This window comes from Fringilla coelebs (genome assembly GCF_963513975.1).
Source record: "Fringilla coelebs genome assembly, chromosome: 3".
Classification (NCBI taxonomy): Eukaryota; Metazoa; Chordata; class Aves; order Passeriformes; family Fringillidae; genus Fringilla; species Fringilla coelebs.
The window spans coordinates 55,474,726-55,489,142 of record NC_140030.1 but is presented as its reverse complement, the minus strand read 5'-3'; the positions used below and the strand labels follow the sequence as shown (position 1 = coordinate 55,489,142).

Sequence of the window (14,417 nt, the reverse complement as noted above, 5' to 3'; positions counted from 1 at the left end):
GGAAGTGGTTACTGTCCTTGGAAGAATTTAGGAGATGTGTGGATGTGGCACGTAGTGACATGGATTAATGGTGGACTTGGCAGTCCTGGGTTAATGGCTGGACTCGATAATCTTAGAGGTCTTATCCAACCAGAATGATTCTGACTCTATGACTGTCAGCCAAGCCTATGTGCCTTATGGATATGACCAAAAGGCAATTCTGCTGTCTTCTGATCAGTAGATCAGTCTGGAGTTTTGAGATGACTCAAAACACTTTCATCTCACTGTATTTGTTTTATTTCAGTAAATTAAAAATAGAGAGAACTAAACATGCAATAATGGCAACATAAATTTGACACATGTTGTGGCTAAGGAGGAATACAATAATTTGCAATGATATCCTCTAAAATCTGTTTCCAGGCTTCCATAATTATTCCAAATTTGTCCATGGTCTCCACAGCAGCCTTTCCTGCGGCTCAAGCCTGGTGTGGTGACTCACAGTGGTTCAGCAAAGGACTCAACTCCTTTCCAGGGAGTCTGAGTCAGAGGATGCCAAACCTGGACTGGTTTCCTGTAATATAGAGGTTCCTGAGCTATGGCAGACGTACCAGGCATGATACACAAGCCACCTCAGCATGGTGTTCCAACACCTCCCAGTCATCGCCGCAAGGTATGCGAGGGTAAGTAGGAGATGTTGCTGCTGCTGGCAAACAAACACAAATATTTGGAAACTTGTGCTTTAATAAGTTGCTGGACTCTTATTGACTCTGTCCCTGAACTCCTCAGAAGAGCAAAAACAGTTTACCACAGCCCAGCAGTAAAAGTGCTGAATATAGAGCTCACCATGAGCCCTGGGCTGGTTTCCCAAGCTCATTAGTGGTGCTGCTGTGGGCACAGAGTGTTACAGCAGCTGCCCTGTGACCCTGCAGCACTGGAAGTTCTTCACGGTGGTGCTCTTATTCCTGAGGGTCCACTCTGGAATGGTACATTGGGTAACTCCTTCTGGCACAGGTACCTCCTCAGCAACAAGCTTGAGCTTTGCAGCAGACTTTGAAAGAAGGGGGGTCAGAAATGAGATCTTTGCCTCTGAGATTAGTATCCTCACCACAGAGTCACAGATTGAGGCTTCCTTTTATATTTCTTTCTGACTTCTGATCCCCATGAATCTCATTTTCCTGGAAAAGTGGGTGCCCTCCCATGCAACAGATGGATAGCTCCTTCCAACTTGCTGAATATGGTTTATAACCTTGTATTTAAAGGGATAATTTTGTACTTTGAATCTGTTCAGACTAAGGAAAGGCAGGAGCCCAGGCCACCCACTCACCGGATGACACAGGGCAGCCTCTGGCAGGTGCTTTTAGCAGACAGCTGTTGTGCAGTAGGCTGGACACAGTGGTTTAGTGTATTCAGGATGCGTTGAGAAGAAATTTACAAGAACAGTCCTGTCTGAAATACAGACAGTTAGATATTGGTTTATTTTCTTTAAACGTGGTAGATCCTGAGGTAAACAAGAGCAAGAAACTCCAACATATTAGTCACACAAATTACCTCTCAGTTACTGACAGTAGCAACCAGTGGTATAAGTCTGTACCACCTAAAAATCTCTCAAGGCACAACTCTACATGTCTTGTGACACGTTTCACTTCTAGGCACATCCAGACCAATGAGCTGAAGTCTGCTCTTCCTCCGCCTTTTTTGCTTGAAAGAAGACCACACTACACAGCAAAGAAGCAGTTACATTGAGTAACACTGACACCCATGTCAAACGTCACCTTTCAGCTTCACCTACTGAAAATGCTTAATGGAACTCTGTCATTGTTTAGGAATGGTATTTAGTGTTCCAATTTAGTGTTCCCACTGAAACACCCTAAACGACAAGCCGTGCTCGCTCATTCCCCGATTCCCTCCCCTCATACCTGCAGCAGGACAGAGAGGAGAATTAGAGGCACAAAAGGTAAAGATCGCAGGTTGAGATAAGAACAATTTTCTGGAAACAACAAGATAAGTAAACAAACAGTAACGACAACAATATTACCAACAGACTGCAGAAGCCAGATCAGTGATTCTGCAGGTGAGTGCTCCCCACCACCAGCCAGCAGGAAGGAACCCAACCTTCCTCCCACCCCCTGGGTGTGGTGTGAGGTGCTATGGAATAACCTCATGGTCCTGGCCATGCCTCTCCTGGCTACTGCAAAAATTAACCCTGTCCTGGATGGAACCAGGACAAGTTCTGGTACCGTACACCAGCTGAAACAGAAAACATTTTACATCCAGGGGAATGAAGCTGTCGGGTTTTTCTGAATGGAGTTCGCTGGTGACTGTAGGATGCTCCTTGGGTCCCATCAGGCTTCGAAAAGACAATTTAGTACCTGCCATCCTGGGGTAGCACTAACCACAGGACACCAGGACTAGCATCCAGCATTTATGGTCTGACACCACCATTACAAATGTCTTTAAAACTCAAAGAAGAAATTAAATCAGCAGAAATATTTACGATTAACATTAAATAACTCTCTTCATTGTCAATTTGACTTATCAATTTCTGGCAAAGACACATTCCAAACCCCACTTAGCTCCTGCCCTGTCTTGATGACCATAATAGTTTTCACAACTGCACTCCATTCCAAAATCAAAGGTCAAACCAGAAGTCACATGCTTGAAGACACATTGGTTCCATTTTTATCCAGAAGCTGGGCTGGCCCTGCCTCTTAATGGAAACTGGCAACGCCTTAAGATGTCAACATATCTATTTGTATTCAGGAGACAGTACCAGTTGTAAAAAAACAACAACAACAACAGCAAAAAAAAACGCCTTAATACCTTGACCATCTTTCTTCCTACCTTCCTCTCCTAATAATAAATGTAACTAACCTTACAGTTGGAGAAATTATCTTCAATTTATGGAGCAAAGAATGAAAAGAATGAAGCAACTCCCATCCCCCCAACCCGAAAAAGGTGAAATTGTGCTCTATAACTGCACCAATTGGTAGCATTAGGTACAGAAAGGGTCACAAACAGCATAGTACTTCTGATGGGTTTATTGGTCACAGGCAACATTACAAAGCAGTTACACTGAATAATGCTGTCACAGTCCTATCAAAACGTAAGGTTGCTACAACACATTTAGATTTCACACAGTGAAACTACTTGAGAAAAAAAAAAAATCATGCTTGTAACATAAGATCAATAAAATACACTTGGTTAAAAGAAAAATGGTCCCAGAACTTCAGCCCACTCGAACTGAAATTAATGGAAAAGCTTCCTCTGACTTCAGCAGGCTCTGAATTCAGCCTTCAACATGTCCTGGCCAAGCTATAAGGTCAAATGCCTCTCTGCTCAGTTATAGGCTCTTCATTCTTCTGACATTCTTGTGCGTGATGTATTTTCTCCTTTTTAAATGAGAAGACGATAAATGTGAAATTGGCTATGCTGAATTTTATACATAACAGAGCCAATTTTGGGTCATCAGCTTTAGAGAGTGGGAGAATTACAAAGGTGATAATATGTGTACTGGAAAAGGAGGGAGTTCCTACACGCCTGAGTGCCTTTAGCAGCTGTTTGTGTAGCCTGAAAGCTTCCAAGAAAGGTCATTACATGCTTCTTCAGAATTTGCATCTCTGACAGCATCTGCATTCAAAAATGGGATTTCAAAACCACAGCTGACAAAAACATGTACCAAACAGAGAAACACCTCTTTACTTCAATAAAGCAAAATTTTTCATCACATCTAAGTTTAGCTTGAAGTAAGATAATTACTTCTGGGAGCTCAGACATATTCCTGACATAATTTCTTCTCATTTACAGGTGACTTGATGCATCCTACACCCACCTGTTCCGAGCATGCATGTTCAACACGTGAACCGTGCATCTAATTCTCCGTCGGTGTTGGAGCCATCAGAGGGCAGCAACATGCTGAGGCTTCCCAGCCCACGGAACTCCTGCAGCCAGGCATCTCTTCCACATGGGGGAAGGTTTAGTTACTGGTCCTACTGACCCCAGTATAGCTTCTTGCACCATAACGCTGCATTGTTTTATGACACCCAAATCTCAGAGTGCATTTCACACTTCAAGGAAAACTGGAGTGAGAAGAGTGTTGTCGTTTAGATTTCAATGGTCATCATGACTGCAGTTCTTTCCCAGAACTGTATTTGCTTATTGTCTGCATTTTGAAAGTAGAATGCTGATCATAAATTATGCTTTATAAAATTCTCCCTCTCCAGTGCATATCAAAGATAACATTTGTGTTTGTGTCTATGACTATGATGACCAAATGATGTTAGCATGATAACGGACATGGTTCCACCATATCCAAGTGGGAATGACAGGCGCTGCCATCCTGTGTCACAAGCATAGTCCATCAGGAGTCCCTGAGATACAAATATGGCACCCACTCTCCTCTCTACTGGCAATTTGGTCAAGAGTTCTCAATATAAGTTCCAGCTTATTTTTTTTAAAAAAGGTTTCATTAATTAAAAAAAGTCTATTTACAAATCAGTTGTGACATGAATAACAACATTCCATAGGAAAAATCAGACTGTCTCAAAAGTTGGCAAATATGTTTTTAACTGTAAAATATCAGATATTGGCTGTTTTCTGTCTTGATAGAAGCTGAGTCCAGTAAGTAATTCTATATCTCTGATCCGAGCCGTATGAAACTTCATTCTCTCTTCAACCCACATGGACTCAGACTTACCATCCTATTGGGACAGAGGAGGAAAAAAAAAAAGGGGGGGGGCTGTAAAACTTTTTTTTTCTCTTGAGATGCATTTAATATACTACAAAAAGACATTTTGATGTTTTATAAAGGCAGAAATCAATAACTGTTGGCAAACATCTAACAAACAGAGTGTGCAAGGATTATACATAATGAGAAGCTTGTCTGAATTTAGTTCTTGCTGTTACCTCCTCAAGTATACAAAACCTGCAGCTGCACCAGTTGCTGATAATGGGGAATGGCAATTTATCTACCATCCATATGATAAAAATATTCTGAGAGCTGTGTCTGACCCTTAATTCCTTGCTGCAGGATTGGTCTACACACTTTCCACACTTTTTTTCTCATGCATATGGAGTGTAGTTATGTGTGTCCTCACCACAATGCCAAGGTACGTGAACAAGAAGCAACCAGCGCTCTTCATGAACATCTGTGTCTTCTCGTTCTTGGAATGCATTTGGCCTTAGCACTGACCTTTTGTTGTGGGTGACTCCTCTTAGAAGCTCTTCATCCATCTCAGCTGTTGACTGAATAGTTGCATTACAGAAGTCTCTGTATGTATCACATTCATGCTCTCAGCATACTCTGACCCCACTCTGCTAGCTCTAAGCTTTGCTCTTTGAACAGATCTATTTTCCCATTTGATCATATTCACAGACTTTGACATAATTCTGTTTGCAAAAATACTGTCTTCTCTCTCAAGATGGACACGTAGACTGTACCATTTTCAAAGGCTTTAACCAGTTAATCACTGATAGCCAACAAAACAAGCTCCAGCCTGACTTCAGAAGTTTATGAGGGCCAAACAGACTACTTACTGCACAGCTTTCACTGTTGTCTTCTCTGTGAGGTACAATGAAAGACAAGGCATCTAGTGACCCTTCACACTCCAGAGGAGTTTCAGAAGTATTTTTACAGCTAGTCAGCACAATGAAGAAGTGAGTTGGAACTTGAACTTCTGAATTACCACGGTATCTGAAATACAAAAGATCTTTCTGTAAATCTACCAAATCATACTTGCACAAAGATCAAATTACAACATTCAGCTATATTCAATTTTATCAATTCACCTATTTTGTCCAAGGAAAACTTAGGTCTGGAAGGAAAATTCCAAAGTACTATTTTTGAAAATCAAGCTTGGTTTGTAGACTAAATAACAAGTTTGATGAGGTATAACAAATTGATTTGCCATAAAAATGTGTAAAACTCCAGAGGTGATGAAGAGTTCAGCCCAAGCCCAGGAGCCTCTCTGCCTGCTAGCTTGAGCCAATTTTGCTAACTGCAGTAGAACCACAACTTGCAGTAGAACACTGCCAGCTTAGGAAATACCAACCAGGCCACCGGGGATAAGCCCTTGGCTTGTCCTCTCCTAGAGGCAATGGCAATGTCCTAAGTTTTCAAGCTGGTAGACATCATACCACAAGCAACAGTTTCTCTTAAACTCCACCTTCAGTTTTAGGATGACACATTTTGAAGGTGCATTTTTCTCTTCAGGCTTGTTGCTTCTTTCTGAACTTTTCTGCTTAGGATGTTTTGTGTGTCTTTCTGAGGAAGAATAATTACTAAAAGAGCAGTACTGGAGGAAAGAAACAAAGGATTTGAATGTGAAAGGTTCTCACCTTTTCAACTTTTCTGGGGGATCATAGAGCCCATCAGAGTCATAATCAAACACTGGACCACTGACCACATTGACACCATTCCTGGCTGCAGCATATTCAGGCAGCAGGTGTTGATGGAAGTAGTTCCATAACACTGAAACACAGTAATGGAATCAGGAAACAGTCTTCACAATAGAAGCTGCTAATACAACTCTGCAGAGTATTCAGTGGAGTACAGATAGACATGATAAGCTAGGAAAATAAATTCTACAGGTGATTGCTGTTGTTAAAGGTTGCATACAACTGGGCAGCAGTATCCACTGCACCATGTCCTGACATATCTAATCTTTATAATATTTTAAATTACAATTAAGAATTAAACAGTACCCCATTACAAAACAAAACCCCATTTTTTTCCAGGAGAGGTACCACAGTTATCCTTCTTTTTCACCAAGAATATGCTTATTTCTCTCAGCCAACCATTTCATGTTCCCTCCCTCCCAGGAACCAGGGGTTGTATACATGGTTTGGAAGCCAGCACAATAGTCTTCTATTCAACTATGGACATAAAATATACATACAAATAAAATACCTTTAAATGCAGGATACATTGGCACAATGTTGCTGGTAAGCAAGGCATCGTAGTGAGGTTTCTTTGCATCTGTCATAAAATCTGAAACAAAAAAAGGGCAATTAATTACATGGATTTGTTACTTTAAACTTGCATTTTCATGCTTTTATTGATCAGTGTATTAACATTGAGATGGAGCTGACCTAACTTCATTTTCCAAAACTGGTGTGGGTGTAAGTGCTGACTTTCAGCACCTGCCAGATTCCACCTAAAATAAATAATCTTAGTAGCAGCAGCAACTACACTTGCCAGATATACAATTGACAAATTTAATGAGATTTAAAAATAGCAGCATGGGCTTCTGAATTGCGGGGAGAGAAATAAAATTCATGAGTGTAAGGCCAACTCTCCTTGATTGCAGAATCTAGGCTTAAATATAGGATTCTGTTGAAACTTTGCAAACTATGTTTGATGTGGATGTTTAAACAACCTGCTACTTGGTATTCAGTGCAGTAGAGTAAATAAAATACTTCCATATCAGGTCAGCAACCGTTCACAAACAATTTATCCATGTATGCAGAGTGAATTTGCATTTTACCAGCTTGCTGGACATTACTCAATGTCTACACGTCCCTTCCAGTTTCTTCTGTAGAAGCACGATAAGTGCTTCAAAACTTCTGGGAAGTAATAAGTGACCTTGGACAACCCACCAACTGCTGAAGCATCTAAAGTGTTTTCCTTTCTCATATGCTGAAGTGAACTGCAACAATTCAGCAACTACTGCTTTGTATTCTGATTAGGTGTCAAGAACACCTACAAAAGACCACACCTGCTACGTTACGGATCATGTACATCAGACATGCTATACAATGAAGACAAAGTACTCACCTGGAGGAGCAAGAAATCCATAAGTTAGGTGAGGATGATTGTTGTAAAACAAACAGGTCTGGTTATGATTCTGTGAAATACGAACATCTTTATGTAAACAGTTGGAGGCAGCTCCTGTAGAAGAAATCCATTTGTCCTATTGAACAAGAAGAAAGTATCATTGTGAAAGCTGACTTACAATAATTCTCTTGGTGTGAGGGACTGCAGAATTCTAAATATTTGGCTGCAGCTGCCTTTAAGAGTGTGAAGGGCTTAACAAAGATGCAAGAATTGTTCCTCTTATGTCAGTGGAAAACAAGCCCTCCCATCACTTCATATACCTTAGAAATAGAGTGAACAAAACTGCAGCATTTTAGACAATTATAACATCTTCTAAAAGAGAATCTAGAAGTCCCCATTAGAGACAACCTGATTTACTGACAGATAGACAGCCTCACATAATTGACAGACATATGTGTGTGGGCCACTTGTTAGAGTAACTGGTTGCTTCATGCCACTACCCTCAAGATATTTAGGATCAAGTAAATCTTCCCAAAGTTTAGCTAAATTTAATTATAACAGTCATTACTTAAAACCTATGATTCCCAGATAATCAAATCTAAAAGTATACTGTATGATCCTAATTCCTTTTAAGCATGATCTGGCTTTTAAATTTTCTCTGAATGGGAAAGGCCAACTTGAAAAAACTTTAATTCATCAGATCAGTGCTCTGCTCTGAATACGTATATCTTAAGCATAGGGCTCAGGACCACAAAGACCAGCTTTATTTTCACTGATCTCTTTTTTTCCCCTATCAGGATTATATTCTGAAAGACGGATCATATTAGGCATGAACAGCTCAAGATGGTCCTGAGATTGCTTTTCCAAAAGGATCCTGCCACATCACAAACTGCTTTAAGGCTATGAAACCCACATTGAGGTCAGTTTTAAGGACAGCACTGCTGCAGCTCTGCTGCAGACTGCTGTAACAGACCTATGCTTCCAGTAGAGTCTCCTATATAGGGTTCTAAACCAATGGCAATGGACTCCTCACTTCCTGATAGATCTGCCCAATCTGGAGGCAAAACTGTTTCACTCTGAGAAATGGAAGAGCCAAAGCCAATCCTTATTGGCATAGCAAACTTCACACTAATTTCCACTTTATATCTTATATAAAGTGGAAATTAGTGTGAAGTTCCCTGGGAGATAATATCACAGACCCATTTCAGCTGGAAAAAGACCTCTAAGATAACTGAGTCCAGTCACTGACTGACCATCACCTTGTCAACTAGGCTATGGCACTAAGTGCCAAATCCAGTCCTTTCCTGAGCACCTCTGCAGATGGTGGCTCCACCACCACAGTGACTCTTATCATGAGCAGATATAAGAAGCCTTCAGGAATAACTGACACTCTGTATTTTTAATTTTCAAGGCTGCTTCTAGTCTTTCTTCTTATACTTACATCTCTGCCTTCTCATACTTACATCTCTGCCAACAGTGTACGTGCTCCACAGAGCCATCCTGTAGTCCCTGCTGTAGCCACTCACGTAGCGGTAATGGTAGAGGAGGCAGTAATTATGTTTTTTCTGCAGAACCCTGGGCCGTCCATAGGGTAAATTAAGTTCCTCTGTCTTCTTAACTACAACAGAAATAGTGTTTATTGCATTTCAATAAATACTGGTGTTAAGTACCCTCCTCTTTTATACATCTAAGGCTGCCTTAATTTTCAATTGCCAAGCAAACTGAATTCACAGAAATGGGACAAAAAAAATCTTCATTATTATCTCAAAGGCATACTTTCTATACTAGACAATAAATTAAGTGATGAAGCTAGTAAAAAGAAATTATTTAAACTTATACTACAAAACACGTACAAATATAGCTTATGTACAAATTAAGCTTATAATTGAGCCAAAACCTTTTGCCACTAAAAACAGAAGTGCAAGTCGCAAAGTTGAAGTCTTTGCTGACTTTGTGTTTCAATTTAAAAGTGTGAGATCTGCTTTTATGTAACATTTAGATGGGAGAGAAACCAATTCTGGTGATTTGGAATTACTATTTCAGTAGAAACCACATTGTTGTATGTAAAAATGCATTCAAAAAACTAGGAAATACAGAGATCTAAATAAACAATACAGTGAAGTATTGGATTGGATTTTCAGCTGTGCAAGGACTCACTACTTTGCCTTTCAAAATTCAAGTATTTTCAATCATTACATGACTAAAATTATAAAGAAGGTGTCAAAGTATATCTTCCATTAAATAGGTTCTCACCATCCACAAATTATTATGCAGTTTCAAGTCAAATGTATTACATGGGGAAAGAAATTGAGCAATGAATGTGCAGGGGTTTTTTCCACAGTACCAAAAAAATGTGAAGATCATGACAGTTACTTCTCCACCCTTGAGGGAAAAACAACTCATATTTTTTTCATTAAAGTAAAAATGTAGTTATAATTTTTTGTCCTTGCAGGCTGTCAAGTTGCGACAATCAATGAGAGAACATGCAAACTGAAGTAACTAATAAACTCTATACAGTCTTAAGGCACTTCTAGGCTGTTTACAAGAATTCTTTCATCTGTGAAATGCTTTCATATCTGATTAGTTCTTAATCAATACAATTCATAATGAAATTATTACTGTTAAAACAGGGCTATACCAGCTCTCACTGATAATTCAAGACAAAATCCTACTGCTTAAAAAATGTAGGTTTAGAGCCTTAAGTACCTATTTCTACAAAAGAGTACTGAAATATGTTGTTGTGTCTGGCCTTGTCAAGTTTCTTTAAAGCCAGGTTAAGCAAAGTCCTCAGAGATACTCAGAGTCTGTTTCAGCAAAACCCCTGGCACACTTCGGAGAAAACACATTGTATCACTCTAACAGGATTTTATTTTGCTGCTCTCATGAGTGTTACAATACTGAAAGACTTACTTTAAAAGGGTTCTGGGACATGTTTTAAAATTATGACCTGTCAGTAGTGGAAAAGATTCAAGAAAGCTCTATCCACTCTTTGTTTCAGGACAAACTGCACAAATCAACAGAAGCCTTGAATTAGCTCTGGATAAGCAGCAAATACTGGACCCTGCCAGCAACTGGCATTTATGTCCAGTTCTTAACAATAGTGAGCAATAGTGTGGTGTTGCCAAATATACTTCATTTGCATAAAACCTCCAAGGTTTCATGAACACACACACACACACGGCAAGGTCTCTGTCAGCCTATTTCTGTCAGCCTAATCTTCTTGATATCATCTATTAAGGCATTAGCACCTGGGGCTAGGTTCCATTTTGACTTACAGTTTTCATTATTTACTTGCTGTTTTACCTGTTTCATGCTCAAAATAGTTTATTTTGTTTTATGACTCATGAGCACATCTACAGCCTTGCAAACTGCTGCTTAAACATGGCATGTGTATGTCCAATGAATGGAAATAAACCCTAAGTAAAAGAAGTAACAGCTCAAGACTACATAACAAACATGTAAAATATTCCTTATGCCTCGTCAAAAGTATGCTGCCATTAAGGTCTCATTACTGGCATTGATTTGCTATCAGGTACTTCCCCATACAACACTCTTGCTTCACATTCTGGAATGCTCTTCAGTACTAGAGAAGTCAAAAGTAACAGCCAACACATATGCCATAAAGACACACGTATAAGGATACACATTTACCTGAGAACAAATGGTTCAGGAGGACTGTATTCAAAAACATGAGAATCATAGAATGGTACGGGCTGTAAGAGACCAAAAAGACCATCTAGTTTCAACCACCCTGTCAAGAGCAGGGACGTCTTCCACTAGACCAGTTTGTTCAAAGCCCCATCCAACCTGGTCTTTAACACTTCCAGGGGTGAGGCATCCACAAATTCTTCAGGCAGGACTATAGTTCCAGCAAGCACTTCAAAGAATTTTCACATAATTTACTTGAGAGTTGCTCAGAAGTTTAGAAACATAAAATGTTTGATGACTAACAAGTTTTTATTGTTGTTAGCTTTTAAATTTTATATTATTATTTGAAATTCTTACCTTCTGTTTCAGTAAGATTTAAACGCTGATGAAAATCCCTTATTGGCAAGCCCTATAATTATAAAGGAAAATATAATTATAAAGTGAGATTCTACAAAGCACATTATGAGTTGGTACCACACTTAAATGTAACTTCTGCCTTGCAAGTTATACATACGCAGAACTCACTGACGTGTACTGGAGAGGAACTACAGGGAATTTCCAGTAACAAATTGGTTTTGACAAAAGCAAATCTACAGGCTTGAAAATCACAGTCCAAACACAATATTCACAGAACAGAAATTTCAAAATAATTAAGTGAGGCAAGCAAAAACTGAATGCTTTCCCCATCAAGCTTCTGTAGGGTTTTTCTGGGCTCTTCAGAGATTAATGTGACTTACCATAAGCAATCTGCAAAAAAATTAATATACAAATACAGGATAGAACTCATTAACCCCAAGCAAGAGTTGATTTTGAAACCAATAGTAGGGGACTGTAAAAGTATCTGGAGAATGCGAAGTTTCACTCTTTAAATACAACACAGACTTCTGCCTCCACAACTTTAACCATTTCAGTGCTTACCTCTGTCCTGCAGGAGCAGCCAGGGCTCACTGAAAAGGCTCTTTCTCCCACCACAGAGCATTCAGAAGGATGACTTGTTTCTTTGGGATGGTGGGGGCTGTAAACAGGGTGCTTTAATAGATGGTTTAGGCGTCCATGAGTTCCATTGTTTGGGGCTGGCTTCACACCAAGCAAATCTATGAAAGAATTCAAGTGATATTAACAGGGGGAGAAAGATCGTAATACACAGCTTATTATATTGTGCTTACAAGTATGGATGAGTCAAAGCTTCACTGTTTTCTGCTCATAACACCCAAGAAGAAAAGCAATGTAACCTCTTTAAAAGAGGCCACACACATTCTTAGCTAGTGTTCAGTCTTCTTGTAAGGTTGAGCAAGTCGTTTGAATACAGCCATCAATCTCAAGCATTTGCAGTACTCTTAAGTATTTTAGGGATCAAACCCTTTGGTATACTTTTCTTCTCATAGAAGCAATATAAATTCTAACCAGAGAGGGAAGTAGGCAGGAAATAATGGAAAACACGTGAGGACCTCAAGGAGAAAAATGAACAGAAAGTGTAGATCTAGTGACAGACTTTAGGAGAAACCATGAAATACAGAATGAAGAATGGACACAGGAATAAGGAGTCACAGTAACATTGTGTTTGAAAGAGGAAGGAAAGGAGGTTTCCCTTCATGATGTAGAGAGATTCTGAAGTAGTCATTTTTAGTAGTGGTGAGTCAAAGCACCAGCTCTGGAAAAGCCAGAGGAATACAGTGTGACCAGTGAAAAAGAGACAGACAAGGTAGCCAGACCAGTAGATCCTAAACTGCTGTCAGTCATTTAGAGATGGCCCTTTCTCAGAAAAACAAACAGCTGATTTGTGAAAATCAGCAGCAAGTCTTAAGGATGAGTTTCTGAGGACATTTAACAATCTGTTATTAGAAGATTAACAATGTCCAAAAGATATTATACTTTACTGAACAAAACTGACCCCCATCCATTGTACTTACCACACATTAAATTATATACTTCAATGTTTTCAAATGGATCAACTTGAGTACCAAACTTGAATCCCGGTCCAAAACCAATAAAGATAGCCTAGGATTTACAGAGAAAAGTATAGCAGAATTCTGTTTAAGACAAATTGAAATGAAAATTATCTTTATACTCAGAGGGCATTTTCTTCCAAGAACTTAATCTTGGAATCTTCATCTTTTTACCAACACAGTATGTATCAAGTCAAAAGTATGTGTTTTTCTTTTTAAAAGAAAAGTGGATGTACAAGAATAATTTTTAAATGTAGTAGAAGAGTACTAGGAAACTCAATTCTGTCTCACTGTTGCCTTTAGCCATTTATGATGTCCCTTGCTCTTCTCTGCTTTTGAAGAAATTAAAAAGTATTTTCTTAAATGCTCTAAAAGATTTAATGGAAATGTTGATCCAAAGTAACCATCACGTATCACATCCTGTAAACAATTTGGAAGCTTTTAACTTGGGGCTATAAAAACATCTGTTGGTAGCAATGCTTTAAGCGGTTTAAGCAATGGTAGGATCGTGGGCTTCCATGCCTGGTTTGCAGCTGTTCCTTCTTGCACCACTTCCCGAGCTATCCTGGACCTGATCCAGGAATGCTGCCAGCTCAAAAATCTTTCCATTTTTTTTTCCTGCTGGCTCTTTTTCTTCTGGCTCAATTCCCCAACCTACTTGACACTGCAGCCACACAAATGTTACACCAGCATACTGCATGAACAAAGAGGCAAGGGCAACAAATGCTTAAGCTCAACTGCTGCCAAAAACATTGTTTTAAAACTTGTCCTCAGTTGTTCAGCTTATTTTTAAGGAAGAGAAACAGATTGCACACATCTGTGGTATCAAGATACTGAATGAGTGACAGAGTTTTACACTGTATAGCTTGCCCCTGGATAAGATTTCCGAGCTCTTTGCGAACAATGCAATTGTCTCAGATTTCATAGCTGTGTGGCAAAAACAGAGGCTAAAACTCAACTCTTAACTCCTTTTTTTGAGATCAAAGCATAACACAGGGCATTATTTTGCAACTGTTGATACTAGAATCGGCAGGCTGATAATGTACTCAACCAGCCTAATTTGAACCAGATGA

The 14,417-nt window shown here is 39.4% G+C and overlaps 1 protein-coding gene across 1 annotated transcript in view; it reads right to left on the bottom strand.

The window, feature by feature from the left end:
- Positions 1 to 3,002: 3,002 nt before the first annotated feature.
- ENPP1 (ectonucleotide pyrophosphatase/phosphodiesterase 1) overlaps positions 3,003 to 14,417 on the bottom strand; it is a 53,040-nt gene continuing 41,625 nt past the window's right edge. The window contains exons 17-25 of the mRNA XM_084201511.1: positions 13,309 to 13,396; positions 12,317 to 12,492; positions 11,756 to 11,807; positions 9,214 to 9,368; positions 7,751 to 7,886; positions 6,884 to 6,964; positions 6,313 to 6,445; positions 5,512 to 5,668; positions 3,003 to 4,676 (exon numbers count right to left, since the gene is read on the bottom strand). Coding sequence (XP_084057637.1) covers positions 4,509 to 4,676; positions 5,512 to 5,668; positions 6,313 to 6,445; positions 6,884 to 6,964; positions 7,751 to 7,886; positions 9,214 to 9,368; positions 11,756 to 11,807; positions 12,317 to 12,492; positions 13,309 to 13,396 — 1,146 coding nt within the window. The 3' untranslated portion in view covers positions 3,003 to 4,508. The remainder of the gene's footprint in view (positions 4,677 to 5,511; positions 5,669 to 6,312; positions 6,446 to 6,883; positions 6,965 to 7,750; positions 7,887 to 9,213; positions 9,369 to 11,755; positions 11,808 to 12,316; positions 12,493 to 13,308; positions 13,397 to 14,417) is intronic.